Source organism: Anolis sagrei, chromosome 12, assembly GCF_037176765.1.
Source record: "Anolis sagrei isolate rAnoSag1 chromosome 12, rAnoSag1.mat, whole genome shotgun sequence".
Classification (NCBI taxonomy): Eukaryota; Metazoa; Chordata; class Lepidosauria; order Squamata; family Dactyloidae; genus Anolis; species Anolis sagrei.
Genome location: NC_090032.1, coordinates 7,913,960 through 7,935,769, shown reverse-complemented (window position 1 = coordinate 7,935,769; position 21,810 = coordinate 7,913,960). Strand labels below are relative to the sequence as shown.

The 21,810-nt window shown below is 45.6% G+C and overlaps 1 protein-coding gene across 4 annotated transcripts in view; it reads right to left on the bottom strand.

The window, feature by feature from the left end:
• Nucleotides 1–7,338: 7,338 nt before the first annotated feature.
• Nucleotides 7,339–21,810, bottom strand: part of RUSC1 (RUN and SH3 domain containing 1) — a 39,007-nt gene continuing 24,535 nt past the window's right edge. For 3 of the 4 annotated variants that reach the window (XM_067472389.1, XM_067472390.1, XM_060758148.2), the window contains 4 exons: nt 19,880–19,926; nt 15,996–16,860; nt 13,921–14,052; nt 7,339–11,136 (listed from right to left, as the gene is read on the bottom strand). In XM_067472389.1, coding sequence (XP_067328490.1) covers nt 10,968–11,136; nt 13,921–14,052; nt 15,996–16,860; nt 19,880–19,926 — 1,213 coding nt within the window. In that variant the 3' untranslated portion in view covers nt 7,339–10,967. The remainder of the gene's footprint in view (nt 11,137–13,920; nt 14,053–15,995; nt 16,861–19,879; nt 19,927–21,810) is intronic. The other variant, XM_067472391.1, reaches the window with a different exon arrangement.

Here is a 21,810-nt window from a genome sequence, read left to right as displayed (position 1 = left end):
TAGAAAATTACTGACTTTTTAAAATAAAAAACAAACCAGGGGGTCGGGGAAGGGGTGATTTTGTATTAACTGAGGATGACTGGCAGCGTTTCACCCGATCGCTGATGGAAGCCCAGGAGGAAGAGGAGGAGAAAAAAGAAGCACTACGTTTGTTGCAAAATATAGATACGAACTCTTTTTAGTCTGCATGGGGATAGGCCGTGTGGTTGCTGAGAAGAAATGCTGCTAATATATTTCCTTTTTACAAGAGCATATCTAAATAGACCATTGTTTTGATGTTAATCTTTGTAAATTATGTATTACCAATTTTAACATTGGATGTAATTGCATAAAAAGGCCTGCATCTCAAATACCAAGAGATTCTAGTATTAAATGGGATAAAAAAACCATGTTTCCTATCCAGTGGCTTTGGGGTTTTTTCTTGTCGGCTTCTTTGCTTCTCCCATTTTCTTCCTCTCACACACAAAGATGTTGCCTCGATCTGTCCGTTTTTTAATGGATTTGTGTTTGCCATATTACAATGCTGTTAAAACAGTGGTTCCCAATCTGTGGTCTGTGGACCACCAGTGGTCCGCAAGAACTAAATATGGTCTGTGGCCTCACTGTTACTACACCGTTGCATCGAAAGCGACTAGTCGCATGAAACCCTCTTATAGTGCCAATAATAATGATAATAATAATAATAATTCTAGGGCCCCCAGGAATTAAGTGCAATGCTATGGCAGGCAACAATATTAGGTACGGGTCTGTGGCTGTTCATTCCAGGGCCGATTAGAGGAAAGAATCTGGGTAATTGGTAGGAAGAATAAGTCCATATTCAACAATGTGTAGCGCTGAGTTAGAACTGATCATTTTCAAAGGCTTGTTGAAACCACCAGGTCTTCAAGCTCTTATGAAAGGAGGGAAGGGGTGGAGCCTGTCTTATTTCCCTTGGAAGGGCGTTCCAGATGCAGGGGCCACCACTGAGAAGGCCCTATCTCTCGTCCTTACCAACCGCGCTTGAGACAGTAGTGGGACCGAGAGGAGGGCCTCCCCGGAAGATCTTAAGAGTTCGTGCTGGTTCATAGAAGGAGATGTGATCATGGAGATAGGCTTATTAAATATGACTTTCTGTGGGCAAGCAGATGGCAACTACTGGATGGCATATGTTCTGTATCACAAACTAGAATTGATGCTGTCTATCCAATGCAATTTTCTGAATCAGCGTCCCAAATAACTAATCTGAATCTAACGTTAACTGAAAACTGATTCGTAATCTTTTTGGTACTAATGTGGGAGAGTGGTCCCTGGTCAAAATAGTCCTTGGTCAAATGATCTCTGGTCAAAAAAAAAAAGGTTGGGAACCACTGTGTTAAAATGCCAAGGATGGTTATTTATTTATTTATTTATTTTGTGTCAAAAGCATTGCAAAAAATAGTTTATCTAAAACTGATAAAGGGATCACAAGCTGCTAGATAGTTGTAGACCAAAAACGGGCATCAGCAACTGTAGCTTTCTGTAGCTCTGTACATGAGGTAGGGCATTGTGGGCAAGCATACCGATGCTGAATTGAAGAATGAAGAGAGGGGCCATGAAGGCAGTTCCATCTTGTCTCCTGCACTGTGCTTATAATATAATATAATATATTGTATATACAAATAATATTGATTATATAATGTGATACAATATGCTACTAATAATATAATTATATATTTTATATTAAATGTAATATTACTAATATTACAGTATAATGTTATAGTACAATATAATACATAATATTAATGTGCTATGATAAAAATATAATATACCTCTCAACAAAAGATTGCCCCAGGCACTGCCAGGCCATCAAATGCTAATCAAGGTGGTCAGTTGAAACAGTCACACCTAGCTCCAGCAGAAAAGAGTTCTTTGTCCCACCTTGGTCATTCCATAGATATATAAACCCATTTTCCTAGTTCCAACAGAACTCACTACCTCTGAGGATGCTTGCCATAGATGCAGGCAAAACGTCAGGAGAGAATGCCTCTAGAACATGGCCATATAGCCCAAAAAAACCTACAACAACCCATATTGTATTTACTTTTTACTTGTAAGCCTCTCTGAGTCCCCTTCGGGGTGAGAAGGGCAGCATATAAATGTTGTAAATAAATAAATTGTTTGTACTGCTCCACAATCGCACAAGGTGGAGGAGTCTTCTAGGTTTGTGGTTCCTAACCTTTTTTTGACCAGGGACTACTTGGACCAAGGACCACTCTCCAACATTATTTTACCAAAAGGGTTACGAATCAGTTGTTGGTCAACTTCAAATTCAGTTTGGTTATTTGAGGTGCTGATTCAGAAAATTACATTGGAGAGACCACAACAGCTCTAGTTTCTGATACAGAACATATGCCATGGTCAGCATCATGGAAGGAGTAGCAGGCGACGCGAAAGGAGTTGAAATTAAAAAAATAACAAGGAAATCTTGCAGACCAGATTTTCATCCTCATGGTCCACTGGTGGTCTGCATCCCACAGATTAAGAACCACTGTTCTAGGTTGGGCCATTTTGCCAAGTTGTCTTTTAATCTGCCCACTCCACTTCTGAGTCTGTTCAGAGACTTCGAAGTTGCCCATTCTTGGTTTGCCCTTGGCAGAAGACCCTCATGGGAGGCCATCGAGTTGAAATTGCCCGATTTTCCTGCCCAGAGGGATATTCTTGCTGTTGCTGTGGGAACATTAGAAGGACTTGTGGTTCTCATGATTTTTCCTCGATTTAAGTCTACTTGGAGGGGGCTGGTAGCCATGCAGTGGGTGGCTTTCACACTGTTCAGCCTTATTTCTCTCACTATCGCACATTGATGCCCACTAACCTATAGAGTCTATCAACAAGTGTAGGTTTAAGCCACACAGAGACCAAGGATGGTGAAGGGTTGGAGAACACATACTATGAGTAATGGACTAATAAGATGAGTATGTGTCATTTGCAGCTAAAGAGAATCTGAACAGCTATCTTCAGATATCTTAAGGGCTATGTTGCACAGGAGGACAGAAGTAAGACCTCACAGATGGAAATTGAACTGATGCAGATTTCGGCTTAACCTTAAGCAAAACGGGAGAAAGGTAAGCGCTGTTCCACAGTGAAAAACACTACTTTAGATAGTGAGATTTCCTTCAGAGGGTTTCCTTCAAAGACCCAGAGGTTTAGCCCTGTAGATACTGCATCTTTTCTAAGTCTAAGCTTCTTTGGGAGGCATTATCAGACAATGGTTACATCCCTAAGACTATCCTCTCATTTTGCGAACACCCAGTTGCAAGTCTTCGGACAATGCGAACTGATGTATCTGTGAGTTGCTGTGAGTTTTCCAAGCTGTATGGCCATGGTCCAGAAGCATTCTGTCCTGATGCTTTGCCCATGTCTATAGCCGGCATCCTCAGAGGTTGTGAGGTCTGTTGGAAACTAGGCAAGTGGGTTTATATGTGTGTGGAATGTCTATAGGGTGGGAGAAATAACTCTTGTCTGCTTGAGGCCAGTGGGAATGTTGTAATTGGCCACTTTCATTAGCATTTAGTGGCCTTGCAACTTCAGAGCCTGGCTGGTTGCTGCCTGGGGGGAATCCTTTGTTGGGGGGCGCTACCTAGCCCTGATTGATTCACGTCAGGAATGCCCCTGTTTTTTTAATGTTGCCATTTATTTACTGTCCACATCGACACCAAAACTCAACACCACCTGAGCTCTGCGAGTGCAGCATTTTTCCAAATGAAGCAGAGAGTGTTTGAGGAATGGGACATCCGTAGGGAGACCAAGGTGCTTGTTTATAAAGCTATTGTCCTCCCAACTCTGCTATATGCCTGCCAAACGTGGACTGTCTATAGACGTCACATACATAGAATCATAGAATCAAAGAGTTGGAAGAGACCTCATGGGCCATCCAGTCCAACCCCCGCCAAGAAGCAGGAATATTGCATTCAAATCACCCCTGACAGATGGCCATCCAGCCTCTGTTTAAAAGCTTCCAAAGAAGGAGCCTCCACCACACTCTGGGGCAGAGAGTTCCACTGCTGAATGGCTCTCACAGTCAGGAAGTTCTTCCTCATGTTCAGATGGAATCTCCTTTCTTGTAGTTTGACTCTTAGAACGATTCCATCAGCGTTACCTCTGGAAAACCCTGCAAATCTCTTGGGAAGACAAGTGGACAAATGTCAGCATGCTGGAAGAAGCAAAGACCACCAGCATTGAAGCGATGGTCCTCCGCCATCAACTCTGCTGGATCGGCCATGTTTCCGGATGCCTGACCACCATCTCCCAAAGCAGTTGCTCTACTCCAAACTCAAGAATGGAAAATGGGATGTGGGTGGGCAGGAAATGAGATTTAAAGATGGGCTCAAAGCCAACCTTAAGAACTCTGGTATAGACACTGAGAACTGAAGCCCTGGCCCTTGAGCGCTCCATCTGGAGGTCAGCTGTGACCAGCAGTGCTGCAGAATTTGAAGAGGCACGAATGGAGGGCGAAAGAGAGAAATGTGCGAAGAGGAAGGCACATCAAGCCAACCCCGACCGAGACCGCCTTCCACCTGGAAGCCAATGCCCTCACTGTGGGAGACGATGCAGATCAACAATAGGGCTCCATAGTCACCTACGGACCCACCCTGGAGGATTATCCTATTTGGACAACGAGGGATTACCTAAGTAAGTTATTTACTGTCCTGATTATAGAGGTTTTTTTAAATATTGATAGCCAGGTTTTGTTCATTTTCATGCTTTTCTGTTGAAATTGTCCACATGCTTGTGGATTTCAGTAGCTTCTCTGTGTAGCCTGAAATGGTGGTTGTTGAAGTGGTTTGGCATTTCTGTCTTTTCAATATGCTGTGTCCAGGTTGGTTCATCAGGTGCTCTACTATGGCTGACTTCTCAGGTTGAATTAGTCTGCAGTGCCTTTCATATACCATGAAAAGCACTGTATACCATGCAGCACTGAGACCACCAAACGCAACATGAATCAAGGAGCATGAAAGGCACATAACCTCTGAGGAAGCCTGCCATAGATGTGGGCTAAACGTCAGGAGAGAATGCTTCTGGAACATGGTCATACAACCCAGAAAACACAGCAACCTAGTGATTCCAGCCGTGAAAGCTTTCGACAACACATTAATGTATCTGTATCTCAGTTCATGGATTTCTGCAAACAAATGGCAAAGCTTTGACACCGATTTTGGAGCAAAACATTAGGCACAATTGGCTTTTTTGGAATGTTTAAATCTCAAAAGTTTACGAAGCACCCTATCAGTGTCTGCCCCCAAAATTCTGCAAGCAGTGTAATAATTAAAGTGTAGGTTGTATATTGCCATATTCTACTGCATAGTTAAAATAACTGATTCCAGTTTTACCAGCTTGTGCCCTGTGGAATTGTGTGGCTTGTGCTTTGAGGATGTACTAGAGCTCTCTAGCTGAGAAGATTAAAAGCCACTTCCTAAACAGCCACCTTCAAGATTACATAGGCTAAAGTGGCATCATTGTGCTGTAATTGTGTAGGGAGGGCGCAAAGGCACAGGAATTCATCCCCTTGATCCCGATATATTTATTTATTTATTTATTTATTTATTTATTTATTTATTTAACTTGTATACCGCTACTCCCAATTTGACTTGGAGCGGTTTACAGAAGCAGATTAAAACAATACAATTAGCTTTAATATAGCAATAAGCAGCAAGGACGGACATAGCCCCAAGTTGTTCACCCATCAAAAGCTTGTTGGAAAAGAAAAGTTTTACAGGCTTTCCGAAAAGCAAGTAGGTCTCGGATGGTTCGAGTTTCAACCGGCAAGGCATTCCATAAATAAGGGGCTACAATCGAGAAGGCTCTGCCTAGTAGAGGACAGATAATAAGTCCGGATGTTGGGGACTTCAAGCAAATTTTGGTCTTCAGACCGGAGTAATCTCAGCGGTTGGTAGGGGGATAAGCGGGCCCTCAGGTACGCCGGCCCCAGACCATGTAAGGCCTTAAAGGTTAATACCAGCACCTTGAAAGTAATCCGGTACTCAATCGGAAGCCAGTGCAGCTGTTGAATTGGGGTGATACGACACCTCGCCGGCACCCCGGCGAGAAGACGAGCCGCCGCATTTTGCACCAGCTTCAGTTTCCGGATCACTGACAAAGGAAGGCCAATGTAGAGGGCGTTACAGTAGTTAAGCCTAGAGATGACGGTTGCCTGGATCACCGCAGCCAGGTCATTCCTAGATAGGATCCTAGATAGATTTTACTAGCCAGGAGGGACACGGATCGAGGGAGCAGGTGGTCAGCCTAGCTGCAGTCATGATCCTATCAACAGCCTCTGCATCCAGCGGGGTAAACCAGTCGAGGATGGGCCCAGCGAGTGGCCACGGAGTCTCAAGTTCACTTACTGTATCAATTGTGGCAGGGAGATCCCGGCAGAGAATCGAGATCTTGTCTGTGAAGTAGCTCTGAAAAACCTCAGCAGAAGGTGCCAGATCATTATTGTTTGGGACGGAAGGGATTGTTGTCAGAGATCTAATAATCTTAAATAATTGTGCTGGGTGTGAGCTCGCAGACACTATCAAGGAAGCATAATGAGATTTTTTGGCCTCAGTGATAGCATGCTCATAAGACTCTCTGAAATTCTTATAAGCTGATCTCGATTCCTCGTCACGGAGTTCCCGCCACACAACCTCTAGCCGTCTCTTCTCCCGTTTCATCGCACGGAGCTCCTCGGTAAACCAAGGAGACCGATTCTTGTGAGGGCGTCTAGGGGCGATCTCATCAACTGCCTTGGACAAATTGGTGTTCCATATATCCACTTGCACCTCCAGTGAGTCGGCTGACAGGTTCCATAGCCTTCGGAGCATTCAGGAACCTGGCCGGTTCCATAAGTCTCTTCGGGCGAACCCAAATAGGTTCGGCGCCCAGACCGGATGAGGTGGTATGTTCTATACGGATTCCTAGGGCACAGTAGTCCAACCGTGGAACCTCCAGAACGGAAGTTAGGGTCACTTGGATTCCAACTCCGAAGATCAAATCTAGTGTGTGTCCTGCTTGATGTATAGGCCCAGTATTATAAAGTGAGAGTCCTAGTGTCGCCATGGTCGACACTAGGTCTTCAGCTGCTGAGGAAAAGGAGCCTGCATCAGCATGGACACTGAAATCCCCCAAAACGATAAGCCTGGGGAACCTCAAGGCCCACTCCGACACAACCTCCAGCAGCTGTGATAGGCTGCAAGAGGAGATGCATTGTCATCCTCATGGGCATGCATGCATGTCCGCACATTAGTGTGTCATCAGTGCTTGGAAGTTGGTGTTTTTACAGCGCCTCTGATCACCCTGCTGATAGTTTCCCAAGCTTTTACCACATAAAACAGACTCCAGTTTCTCACGGCTTACATGATTTATTCAGATCCAATTGGCCACACACTGGACTACAGTTTCTTCTTTCCGATCCATCATTCTGAAGGATTAGTATCGTGTTCGGTTTGTATGTGGTGCAGGACAGAACTGTTACAGAGAGCATAAGTTCAACACAACATACAGACAGAGGGCAAGCACATGCTATGAACTGTGTCCAAAAGCATAGCTGTTAACGCAGATATTTTATCACCTTGATCGGATTCACAGAACGCAGTAACCATGGCTCCTGTCATTTTGAATCGTGCGATTTACAGTTTTGTTAGGTACTTTGGATTCTTGGTGAGATGCCCTTCACACCTCGACAAAAATACAAATCCCAGGATTCTGTCGGATACCATCATGGCAGCTATCAAGGTGCAATAATTGATCACGTGAAGGAGTCTCTTTGGCTGCGGAGGAGCTTGAAAAAAATCTTGATTTTTTCACTACCTCTGAGGATGCTTGCCATAGATGCAGGCGAAATGTCAGGAGAAAATGCCTCTAGAACATGGCCATATAGCCCAGAAAAACCTACAACAACCCAGTGATTCTGGCCATGAAAGCCTTCGACAATACATCTTGATTTTTACTTTTAAAGCTGGTGCATTGCAATCCCAGTAAACCAGTGGTTTCCAACCTTTTTTTGACCGAGGACCACTCTCCAACATTAGTACCAAAAGGGTTACGAATTAATTTTTGGTCAACTTTAGATTCGGTTTGGTTATTTGGGATGCTGATTCAGAAAATTGCATTGGATAGACCACATCAGCTCTAGTTTCTGATACAGAACATATGCCATCCAGTAGTCACCTTCTGCTCACCCACAGAAAACCATATTTAATAATCTAGAGCTGATGTGCTAGTAGTAATAATTTCTGAGTAGTCACTCTCTCCCCTCCCGACATACCCATTGCCTCGGCACTATAAGAGGGTTTCGCGAGAATAGTCGCTCTCGTTGCTGCGTGGTTTTGAGGCAATGATGTAGTAACAGTGAGGCCACGGACTATATTTTCATTCTTTTGGACCACTGGTGGTCTACGGACCACAGGTTGGGAACCACTGCTGTAAATGGACCCTTTTGTCATTCCATCTTCTTGAAAAACTGTTTGGCAACCAAGGAGTTACCAATGTAACGACTCATGTGAACAATCACTCTTTTATGTCTTCTAGTAGCTGACTCAACACTTGGAAAAGCTACTTTTGGGACTACAGTAGTCTCGCTTATCTGACGTAAACAGGCTGGCAGAACGTCGGATGAACAAAAATGTCGGATAAAACAGAGTTTCCCACTGTTACCTGTCTGACGCGGCGCTAGACACCTAGAATACTAGCAAGGACTTAAAGAGTTAAGGCAAGGCTACGCTTCTGGGCTAGAGCGCCCCAGCAGGAAGTGCCTGGATGCAGAAGAGGAGTGTGGAAATCACAGAGGGAAGGAAGGAGGACGGTTCCGCTTCCAGTCCTGCTTCTTCTCCCCCTTTCCTTCCTCCTCCTCCTCCCCCTCCTTGTCTTACCTTTTTCATTTATTGGGAACTAGCCGTCCTCTGCCATGCGTTGCTATGGCCCACTCTGGTGGTCATGGGGGTCCTGTGTGGGAGGTCTGGCCCAATTCTATCGTTGGTGGGGTTCAGAATGCTCTGTGATTGTAGGTGAACTATAAATCCCAGCAATTACAACTCCCAAATGTCAAGATTCTATTTTTCCCAAACTCCACCAGTGTTCACATTTGGGCATATTGAGTATTCGTGTAGAGTTTGGTCCAGATCCATCATTGTTTGTGTCCACAGTGCCCTCTGGATGTAGGTGAACTACAACTCCCAAACTCAACATCAATGCCCACCAAACTCAACATCAATGCCTTCTAGTGTTTTCTGTTGGTCATGGGAGTCCTGTGTGCCAAGTTTGATTCAATTCCATCATTGGTGGAGTTCAGAATGCTCTTTGATTGTAGGTGAACTATAAATCCCAGCAACTACAACTCCCAAATGGCAAAATCATTTTTATGAGTGAAGGACATAGATTGGGTTGTTGGGTGTCTTGTGTCCAAATTTGGTGTCAATTCATCTAGTGGTTTTTGAGTTCTGTTAATCCCACAAACGAACATTACATGTTTATTTATATAGATGGAGAGAGAGTTGGGGAGCGCTCCATTAATTGAAGGGGAAATTCTGGAGGAAACGGAGAGTGTCCGATAAGAGCGTCGGATAAGACAGAATGTCAGATAGGCGAAGGTCGGATAAGCAAGAAACTACTGTATATCCCTCAGGTTCACCCAGCCATACCTTTTTGTAACTTTTCCATACTCTCTTTTGACTACAAGACCTCACTTGTACATGAGGAAAGATATCCATTGGAGGTTGATTGCTTAGACATTCTAGAAAAAGGAGGTAACAGGTTGAATTATTTCAAGCGAGCCTCCTAGATTTACATGAGTCAGGTCCTAGAAAGGAAATCTAAGAGCTTCATGCCCAAAGGAGAATATATACGCTCACAGGATTTAACACTAGGATAAAGAGATATAGCCTTCACTACCTCACTACCTCTGAGGATGCTTGCCATAGATGCAGGCGAGAATGCCTCTAGACCATGGCCATATAGCCCGAAAAAACCTACAACAACCCAGATATCGCTTTCATATGTGAAGTCTGCAATTCCCATCATCCTCTTGCCCCTGGCTGATGCAGAGTACTGTTGACCAAACCTACAAGGCCATGATTCAGACCTAAAAACATACCCAAACTCCACAGGCGGTATCCAAAGACTCAAGGATATTATATTAGGGAGGACCCCGCTGTCAGGTTTCCACAGCACACACGATGCACTTTGAAACTAACATTTCAAGAAGCACTTACTACATGGCATTTATTGGAAGAGGCATATTGAGGAGGTGGTTAAAGCGCTGGAGACTACACAAAACCCTTTGAGCACCCTATCCAATTTAATGACCTAGTGTGTGTCTAACACCAGGAAAGTAATTTAAGCCTTGGCATAAAGGTTTTCAGCATGTGCTAGAAAACCCTCCAAATGGGTCCTGCTCACTCTGAGAAAGTGTGGTCTGTCCAAGATCACGCAATAGGTTTCCATGCCAAGATTGTGGTCTCCATAATCTTCGTCCAAAGCTCAAACCACTACACTGTCGACAAGAAGCTGGGGATGTTTTAACTGGAGGTCCTGCATTGAGCAGAGGTTGGACTTGATAGCTCAGGAGGCCCCTTCCAACTCAACATACGACTCTATGATCTATATATATACACAAGATATATGTTATATAAATACACAAAAGAGAACCATCTTTTGGCGTGAGGATGCATAGTCTTGGAGAGCAGCAACCACAAGGAGGGATGTGTGAGGGACTTCTGCATGGGCTGAGACATCCAAGCACCGTCAGGACAGGCGGAGCAGATTGGAAAGAGAAAACGGCAAGCCTGTTGCGATCGAGGTGCAGGCCGCAGAGTCTGCTCCGTTTACAAACAACTCTTTGTGGTCGTACAACTAGTGCGCAGTTGAGAATGGTAGGCGTTTGTGCACATGCGGCTTCTTCTTAGTGCTCGCACCATATTTGATGTGTGTTGGAAGCTGCCTTTGGCATCCCCTTTCCTCTTGGCTGCCCCATTTCAGAGGATGAGGGAAGTATAGCCAACGGGGACCAGACCTTTGCGATCTCCTCGGCAGCACTGGAGCCAGTCTTCATCCACGGTGTCCAAGACCTGCAAGATGTCCCCTTTGCAGAAGCTCAGCTGGTTGTCCTCATTCCCAACATGGTCGCAGAGAGCGCGCACAGCCCTGAAGGGAGAGAGGAAGGCACCACACTTGATCCATGAGATCGTAGGAAGCAGGGAGTTGTACACAAGATATAGCAATACTGAAAGGAACCTAAAGAGATCAGTGGTCCATGAGAACTAAAATATGGTCTGCGAAGCTAAGGCCTTGTATCGCACTGAGCCTGGGCAGTTCAATTTCATAATGTCGATGGAACCTGAGTTTTCAAAGCAAAACGTATCCTGGTTTGCCATGGCTGACTTTTAGAGTAAAGCCAATAGCAACTCCATGCCAGGAAAGCCGGGAAGGGTAAAGAGCCAGAAGGAGGAGCAGAAAAAAAGAGGAAGAGGAGAAGGAGCCCTTTGCCCAGAGCCTGCCTCTTCCTGCCTGAACTCATGGCGCGCCTCTGCAAAATACTGGAGATGGAAAAGGATGGCGCACAGCCCGTTGCCTTCCCTCCTTCTTACTTTCTTTCCTTCCTACCCTCCTTCCTTCTTTTCTTCCCACCCTCCACTCCTTCTTTCCTTCCCTCGTTCCTTTTCTCCCTCCAGCCCTCCTTCCTTACTTCCTTCTCTCCTTCCTTCCTTGGTCCCATCCTCTGCCCCCCTTGCTTCCTTCTTTCCTTTCTTCCTTGCTCCTTCCCTCCCTCCTTCCCTCCCTCTTTCTCTCTCTCCCTCCATCCCTTGGTACCATCCCTTCCTCTTCCTTCCTTGGCCCCATCCTCCGCACCCCCCCTTCCTTCCTTCCTTCCTTCCTTCCTTCCTTCCTTCCTTCCTTCCTTCCTTCCTTCCTTCCTTCTTTCCTTCCTTCCTCCTTCGCTCCTACTTTCTCTCCCCCCTTCCATCCCTTATTATCATCCCTTTTCTTACCTTGGCCTCATCCTCTGCCCTCCCCCCCTTGCTTCCTTCCTTCTTTCCTTCCTCTTTGTTCCCTCTTTCTCTCCCTCCTTCCATCCCTTGGTACCATCCCTTCCTCTTCCTTCCTTGGCCCCATCCTCCGCCGCCCCCCTTCCTTCCTTCTTCCTTCCTTCCTTTTTTCCTTCCTCCTTTGCTCCCTCTTTCTCTCCTTCCATCCCTTGGTACCACCCCTTCCTCTTCCTTCCTTGGCCCCATCCTCCACCGCCCCCCTTCCTTCCTTCCTTCCTTCCTTCCTTCCTTCCTTCCTTCCTTCCTTCCTTCCTCCTTTGCTCCCTCTTTCTCTCCCTCCTTCCATCCCTTGGTACCATCCCTTCCTCTTCCTTCCTTGGCCCCATCCTCCACCGCCCCCCTTCCTTCCTTCCTTCCTTCCTTCCTTCCTTCCTTCCTTCCTCCTTCCTTCCTTCCTTCCTTCCTTCCTTCCTTCCTTCCTTCTTTCCTTCCTCCTTTGCTCTCTCTTTCTCTCCCTCCTTCCATCCCTTGGTACCATCCCTTCCTCTTCCTTCCTTGCTCCCTCCCTGCTTCCCTCCCTCCTTCCTTCTTTGTGCCTTTCCTTCTTTCCTTCCTTGTTTCATTCCCTTCTCTCTCTCCCTTCCTCCTTCCCTCCCTCAGTCCCATCCCTTTCTCCCTTGCCTCCCTCCTTGCTTCCCTCCTTCCTTCTTTTCTTCCTTCTGTCCCTCCTTCCTTCCTTGCTTGCTCCCTTCCTTCTTTCCTTCCTTGTTTCTTCCTTCCCTTCCTCTCTCTCCCTTCCTCCCTCAGTCCCATTCCTTTCTCCCTTCTTTCTTCCTTGCCTCATTCCTTGTTTCCCTCCTTCTTTCTTTTCTTCCTTCTTTCCCTCCTTCCTCCCTTGCTTGCTCTCTTCCTTCTTTCCTTCCTCATTTCCTTTCCTTCCTCTCTTGCTCTCTTCCTTCCTCCCTCAGTGCCATCCCTTCCTCCCTTTCTTCCTTGCCTCCTTCCTTCCTTTCTTGCTTGCTTGCTCCCTTCCTTCTTCCTCTCTCTCTCTCTCCCTTCCTCCCTCCCTCAGTCCCATCCCTTTCTCCCTTTCTTTCTTCCTTGCCTCCCTCCTTCCTTCTTTTCTTCCTTCTTTCCCTCCTTCCTTCCTTGCTTGCTCCCTTCTTTCTATCCTCATTTCCTTTCCTTCCTCTCTCTCTCTCCCTTCCTTACTACCTCCCTCAGTGCCATCCCTTCCACCCTTTCTTCCTTTTCTCTCTTCTTCTTTCCTTGCTCCCTTCCTTCTTTCCTTCCTCATTTCTTCCTTCCCTTCCCCCCCTCTCTCTCTCTCCCCTTCCTCCCTCCCTCAGTCCCATCCCTTCCTCCCTTTCTTCCTTGCCTCCTTCCTTCCTTCTTTCACTCCTTCCTTCCTTACTTGCTGCCTTCTTTTCTCCCTCGTTTTCTTTCCTTCCTCTCTCTCTCCCTCCCTTCCTTCCTTCCTCCCCCACTCAGTGCCATCCCTTCTTCCCTTCCTTCCTTCCTTCCTTCCTTCCTTCCCTCCCTCCCTCCTTGCTTCCCTCCTTCCTGTTCTTCCTTCTCTTCTGTCGAGAAGAGCAATCTATCCAAACCTTTTAGCTTGGCACTTCTATCCTATTAACCCAAGCTCCATTACAGCACGAGAAGGCCATGCTGGGACATTTTGATCCAATGTTATCTGATTTCCATATTCTGGATTTTGTATTTGATCACACGTCGGACACTTCCCAAGTGTCTAGGACTATGTGATGTATCGGCGAATATTGCATGCAGATCCAAATAGTGACTGGCTTGACCTTGAAGGAGCTGGGGGTGGTGATGGCCGACAGGGAGCTTTGGCATGGGCTGGTCCATGAGGTCACGAATGAAGGAAACGACTGAATGAATGAACAACAACAACATCCAAATAAGGCGACCTTATTATTACCTGTAAGTCTGCAATGGGTCTGGGGAGACATCTTCCCACGATTCCTTCTGCCAACTCTTCTCCGCTGGCACCGTCTTCATCACCAAAGCCAGGACGTTCATAGTAGGGGGGAGCCAGCTTGAGGGCCGTCTGCTGGGATTGGGGAATCAAGAATCAATAACCCAAAAACTGTTATGTAAGGAAATCTTGTGATTTTTAATACCAAGCATTTTGGAAATCTCGAGAGAAGAGTCAAAGTTTGGTTAGCAGTCCAAAGCAGACTGGAGTTTGGACTTCAAATCCTGTTCTCAAATCCTGCACTATGTCTTAGAGCAGTAGTTCTCAACCTGTGGGTCCCCAGATGTTTTGGCCTTCAACTCCCAGAAATCCTAACAGCTGGTAAACTGGCTGAGATTTCTGGGAGTTGTAGGCCAAAACACCTGGGGACCCACAGGTTGAGAACCACTGTCTTACAGGAAAATGTGGAAAGAAGGTTGAGCTAAACATTCCTTACCTAGAGCACCTTTTGATTCACAATGGAGAGTTCTACGTCATCAGCACAGAGAAAATGTGGAGGTGCCTCATCCAATCATAGGACAAAGGCAACAACGACAACAATCTTTATTTTTACCCTGCCACCATCTCCCCAAAGGGACTCTGGGCAGCTCACAATCACTCCAAAGTGCGGTACACAAAATAAAACAAAACATAGACATAAAAACGATAATAACGTGAGATTACAACCACAAACACACATAAAATATCACATAATAAATATTAAAATTCATAAAACATGTGACTGCAGTTAAAACATTGTTTTATCCCCCACTACCCTATCCATCCACCTCACCCAGGGCTTTTACATTTTATTCGACTTCTAGCCCACTGGACACATTTTATTTTTTTTTCTTTTACTTTTACTTTGTTTTTGTATTGATTTTGTATTAAATTGTCTACATTTCATTTGATGTTATTATTTATTGTATGTATTTTGACTGATTTGTTGTAATTGTTCATGTTAGCCACCCCGTGTCCCCATTGGGGAAATGGTGGCGGGGTATAAATAAAGTTTTTATGATGATGATGATGATGATGATGATGATTATTATTATTATTATTATTATTATTTCAATGTATGAGGCCAAATGCCAAAGTGAAGCAACCACTAACTCCTCAAACTAACCCTTAAAATCTACTCAAGATGTGTTTTAAAAGCCATGTTTTAAGACTGGATCAGAAAACTTGGAGAGATGGAACTAACCTACCGTAATCTCTCTAGAAAGTAGCAGCCAATAGTGAAAGGACCAAGGCAGAGACATCTCCAGCTCATCCCTTGTTTGGGTATCAGCCAGCATGCCAACGACTTAAATCAAGAAATAGTTTTCTAAGATCTACAGAGACACTCGCTGGAACACCTCAGCAAGCGAGAGTCCAAAAGTGGCAGGCTCAAACCCAGAGCCTCAATCAATGGCTGATACCAAATGAGAGAGACCTCCCTGGGCATACAGAAAACTGGGCAACTTGGAAGGCGCTGAACAGACTGCGCTCTGGCACCACGAGATGCAGAGACAACCTTCAGAAATGGGGCCACAAAGTGGAATCCACGACATGCGAGTGTGGAAAAGAGCAAACTACAGACCACCTGCTGCAATGCAACCTGAGCCCTGCTACATACACAATGGAGGACCTCCTTGCGGCAACACCAGGGGCACTCCAAGTGGCCAGATACTGGTCAAAGGACATTTAATCAACTACCAAGCTTGCAAACTCTGTGTCTTTTGTATGATTGTTTGTTTGTTCTGTCAAAAATGTAATACAACTGTTCGGTTGCCTGGAACGATAAATAAATAAGGAGAGGCTTTCCCACTCTTTAGAGAGGATATATTGTTCAAAACGGGAAAGATTGCTAAGGGAAGAAGGCATGGCCCTCCAGAGAATCCCTGTCTGGGGTTCACCAGGAAAGTCATTGGTCAGTTTCTAGAAAATATGACAAATTACCTAAAGCAAGGAAAAGACCACAGTCTGGACATGTAGCTCTCCAAGAGCATTTGGCATTAGCTGGCTTCTTCAAGTCTGTTTGACACAACTTCACTTACCTGGATTTTGGCAGACTCTGATCTGGCTCGCTGGGCGCTCCTGGGCAATTTGCTCCAAACAGCCATCCTAAACGTTTCCCCTTCCCGCTTCCCGGAGAATCCATGGCCTCAGGATGATTGTTGCCCTCCTGGGAATCTGCGATTGAGGATTCCCTGGCATTGGGTGGCATCATTTCCAGCTTCTTGGCAGCTTCAACTTTGGGTGAGTTCCCTGCCGTCTCAGTGGCAGGAAGGGAGCCGCTTTCTCCAGGGCCAGTGGTGGAACTCCCTGCGGCTTCCGCCATGCTGATCCGTGCCTCTTTGATGGCTCCCCCCACGGCCACCCGTAACTTGGCCCATTGTGTGTAAGGGAAACTCTCTTGCTTTGAGACAGAGGTGGAGTTGGCATAGATGCCCGAGGACAAAGTTAGCTGTTGCCACCAGCTCTGTTGCTTCTCTTCCATCTCCTTATGGATGGTTTGAGGACCCAATTCTGTTTTGGAAGAGGCTTCGTTGCCTATCAGGGTGTAAGTTAGCCGGTCCCCCCACTGGAGGAGTCTCTCTCGAAGAGGGACCTCCGTTTGGGACTCATGGATGGGATTGTGATGGACCAAGGGACCTTCAGCCTGCTTGGATGGAGGTAAATCTAGCCATCGAAGCCCACCGGCCTTCGAGGAACCAGTGAGCGGCTCTGTTGGCGTGATAGCACGGCGAGGCATTGGCCGGACATTGAATGGCAGATGGTGGTGCTCAAAGAGAAGGTCCAGCTGGAAGGTCAGCATGGATAGTGGTTGGAGCAGGAGGAGGAGCTCTTCAGTCCAGCAACGGCAAAGCCCCTGGCTCAGCACTAGGAAGGCCGTGGGCACGTAAAGTGCTAAGATCAGCTCTGTGGACAGAAGGAGACACAAGTGGGTCAGAACGACAGAGAAATGGTCAACGGTCACTTCATGACTTCTTAGAAGCTGTGTTTGCATGGCATCAAAAATAACCTTATGTCATGACCTTCTTTCCTGGTGTTGTGTAGAACCAGGAAATTATATCATGCCTTAGCCTGCCCTGGCTTGTGCATGGAAATAGGAGCAATGAAAGTGAGGGGCTAGGGTGAGGGATAGAAACTGTCAGTTGGAATTTTGTTTTGTACCACACTGTATGCTTTCAGAAATAAAGCCTTCCCACTCTGTTCTTCTCCAGAAAGCTGCAGTTCTGTACAGCTTATAGATAATGGCAGACCACTTGATTCAAACATTTAAGGGTCTTCACAGCTTTCTTCTGGATCAGCAATTCCCAACCTTTTTCAAGTTGCAACCCCATTTTATAGAGGCAAAGTGGCCCGTGACCCTGATACATTAAAATGGGCTTTTTAATAGGGTAAATGAAAACACACCGAAAATACATTTTCAGTATAATATAATTCAAAATAATGTTAACTACACATTATTGGACCCCCAATGGCAGAGTGGATTAAACCGCTGAACATACTGAACACGCTGACCAAAAAGTCGGCAGTTCAAATCTGGGGAGAGGAGTGAGCTCCCGCTGATAGCCCCAGCTTCTGGCAACCTAGCAATTCGAAAACATGCAAAATGTGAGTAGATCAATAGGTACCACTTCAGCAGGAAGGCAACGACGCTCCATACAGTCATGCTGGTCACATGACCTTAGAAGCGTCTATGGACAATGCCAGCTCTTCGGCTTAAAAATGGAGATGAGTACTACCCCAGAGTCGGACACGACTAGACTTAATCTCAAGGGGAAACCGGGATTGTGGCGCAGCTGGCTGAGTGTCAGCTGCATTAAGATCACTCTGACCAAAAAGGTCATGAGTTCGAAGCCAGCCCGGGTTGGAGTGGGTTTCCAACCAATTGTGTGTAGCCTGTTGTCGACCTTTGCAACCCGAAAGACAGTTGCATCTGTCAACTAGGAAAATTAGGTACCACCTTAAAAGTGTGGAGAGGCTAAATTAACTGATTTATTAGGCCATAAAGAAGATTCCAGCAAAGCATTCCAGCCGGGAAGCATGCGGGGAATGCGGAAGTGCTTCATCAGCGTCGCAGATGGACGATGAAAGCGACAGCTCCCCTGGCAGCCAGAAAAAGTTAAATAGCCTCTGTATATGTTTGTATGTCAAAAATTGGCATTGAATGTTTGCCATATATGTGTACACTGTAATCCGCCCTGAGTCCCCTGCGGGGTGAGAAGGGTGCAAATAAATTAAATAAATAAATAAATAAATCTACCTTTATTTTATGCATGAATTTGGACCTCACAACAAGCTAACACGATGAACAAAAGAATACACATATATGTAAACAAATCGCTGTGCACGACATGATTATGTGTTTTTTTTTGTTTTCCCTTTTTGTAAATTTTCGTAGCTCATGACTGCCTGGCAACACCACAGAAAACCCTTTGCAGCCCCATTTGGGTTGGGAAGCACTGTCCTGGATTCCTAATTAGCACAGCTAGCATAAATTAGGCAAAAACAAAAAGGCAGCTCGGCACAACCCAGTGAAATACAGAACTGTAGAAAAGAAAGTTCAACAGTCCATGCAAGTCTGTTCTCTTTCATGCAAATGGTCTTTTAAAATGCCGTGGGCTCCTAACAACTATAGGAAACTGCTTTAGACCCAGGCCAGGCTCCAGGGCCGTAGCCAGAAAAAAAATTCGGGAGGGGTTGAAATTTGGGGGGGGGTTGAAAATTTCACGGGGGGGGGGTTGAAACCTGCCTCCTAGCTCACGCTGAAGCAAAGAGCACAGCAGGGGGCAGAGCAGCCTTCAATAGACTGCAGCTCCACTCTTGTCAACCACCTCCACCAAGTCTGGCCTCCTTAATGAGAGCATTCAATATCCCCCACCCCAACTTGGTTGCATCACTACTGTTCTGTCGCGCGCTGGGCCTGTAAATAATTGTCTTTAGAACAGGATGTGCAACCTTTGCCCAGCGGGAAGCCAGGGGGGCTAAAGAGAAGTTCTCAGAGGTTTCCACCACAAACAGTCTTCAGATGGCTTGAGAAGTACAACAAAGTCTTTTATTAATGAACAATCAAACAGAAACTTCTCTTGTCTTCAGTAAAGTTAAGCAAATGATTCCAAGCTTTTAGGCAACTGGTGAATTCCTAATCTTGCCCACGAAGAACAGGCAACTGTCTTCAATAACTTCTTCTTTAAAGGAAAATCCCCGTTTTAACTTCTCCCAGGCTGACTGTAATCTAACCCTTACTGAGGTGGGCTCCGCTACCGGGTCGAACTGCGTCTCGAACGCTGAGTGGACCTACCAGCAAGGCAGTAGATGTTCTCCAGCTGGTGTTCTTTGGTCTTTAGGGCTGTTTTCCTAGAAATTCTTTGGAGACTTAAGACCTTTCTCCCCCGGAAGGTCTTAAGGGTTGAAGCTTTTGTACAGGGGAAGCTTGCACACATCCTATACATAAGTTTACCTTGCTGAGACTAACTAAAAATGGCTCCCTTCCCAATTACCCTGAGTAAGGGGCGGGACCAAAACTTAACAATGATGGACAGGTGACTTGCCCTATGACTGCAACCAAAGAAGCCACCTATCTGCAGAGTCCCTGAAACCTAGGACTGCAAGCAAACATTCAATACAAAGCAAATAAAGTTGGAGCTCCTGGTACAGCTGTACCAGAAAAACTACATCGGCTATTGCTGCAAGTAATGACAGTGTGAATAAATTGCCAATACTTGTTTGAGACAGTGCTTGCAGTTCTGGAGGGACTCTTAATTTTTGGCATCTCATAGACTTAGCATGGGGATTTGGTTAACCAGTTAAAATTCATGAGTAATCCAAGTTTTTTTAAAAAAATCTGAAACAGTTCGGGGAGGGTTTGAACCCCTAACCCCCCCCCCCCTAAACCCCTAGCCCTAAACAGGAAGGAGTTCCTCAAACATACCTGAGTTCTGCTGCAAGTGGGCAAACCACTGTTCCAGCTGCTTTAGGCTGAGGAGGAGAGAATGAAAGAGAAAGCATTAGCCCCTTGGTCCTGGAGGTAGGGGGGTCCACCATCAGATCAGACACCACCCAGCCTCCTCATTTATGTTTCACAATAAATGAGGGGACATTTTTTCAAGGGTCACGTTGAAGGAGGCATAAGCCTAAGAAATATTAAAAATTAAAAGCTTAAACCGAAATGTGAAAAGAAGCAGGGGAGCTGAGGGATGATTTATTGTTGCCACCAATTTGAAAGGAACCAGTATTCAGGAAATTTTTCCCCAGTTCCCAATTTTAAAAAGAACTAGCCGATTTGCAATGGAGGTTGCCGATTAGGAACCAAATTTACCATCAAGTTAGAAGGGCACCTCAAGTTCAATTGCACCTCCTCCTTTATTAAGAAAGTAATAACTTGGTAGTAATTACACTGTATATACTGTAGCGTGACTGGAGAGAAGAATGTAGATTTATTTGGTTAGTTTTCCCTGCGTTTCTGCCACCACGTGAGGTAAGTTGTAATATTGTGAGAAATGGCACTTTGGACACAGAATAGACGGAGCTGAGGCAATCTTCAAATAAAAGTTAACAATTTTATTAAGTACCCAGCGTGTGGTTGCAAGACGTAACTTTTCCTTGTTGCACTTGGAATAATACTTGTAACTTTAACAGTTCATTCTTTCAAGAACACAGTATCTTTCTGACGTAGAGCACTTGTTTCAGACAAAGTTTCAATACAGGGATGTTTCCCTTATTTGATCCTCCCTAGATCAAATACTAAGTAAACTATTCTTTAGCCTCTCCTTAGACTAAAAGAATACCAGCTATGTTTCACCATTCGGCTGCACTAGCCTGAGAAACTTCCAATAGCCAAACCCAGCTTTTCAAAGCTTCAAAGCTTCGCTTCACAAGTCACTCTGCCACCTTTCCTTTCCTTCTCTCCCAACTCCTAACTCCTCACTCCTCTGAACCTAACTCCTCACTCCTCTGAACCTAAACCCGGACTGCTCACTCCTCTAAACCTAAACCCTCACTGATCTTTAACTGTCGTTTTTTAAAACTCTCCCCTCTAAGCTCCTCCCACTTTCCTCTCTCCTGCATCGGTCTCCATGGCAACACACATGGAGGACTCCTCTGACTTAGGCCGCTCCAGCATTACTGCAGCCAATCTAAACACAAATACAGTTAAAATCATACAATTTATAATCAACTCCTGTTAGTACAGAGGTCATACAAAGTTTAAGGTTTTGGCTTTTTGAAAAGTTGCTATATTAGCGAGCTTACATAGGAAATTGGTTTGTGGTTAAGCGCAAAGTCAGCAAGTGCAAGATGGTACTTTCCATCAAGAGGTTGATGGGAGGGGGACAGGAAGAGGTACTTTTCCGTCCCCCTCCCTGTCCCCCTCCCAGGTACTTTCCATGACAAAAATATTCTTGTTTACCTGAGGGTATATAAAAGTTTGCAAAAACAGAGGAGGGGACGGCAGTCATTTGCAAACATTGGAGCCTGTGTGCACTTAACGTGACTGTCCGACTTCCTCGTGGCTATGATAATAAAACCTTGTTTTGATCTTTTTGGGACTGTCTCCTTCCTTAAGTGCTCCCATGACCTGAACCTTAAGTATTGGAGACCCGATTTAGGGTCTCTAACAACGTATCTCCGCATTTATGTGCTGGGGTCCAGGAGCCACCAAAGCCTTCCCTCCACTGGCATTGCAGGTTACAGTGAACACCTCATCCCAGTGTTTCTAACTCTCTCCATTGGTGTGGAATTTGCATGACCCCGCCCACTGCCTCTCCCCCAACCCTTTCCTATTTTCGATGGCATACAGCAACTGAACATACTAGAAAGAGAGGTTTGGATGAACTTGGCATCCAGGAGTTACAGTTCACCTGC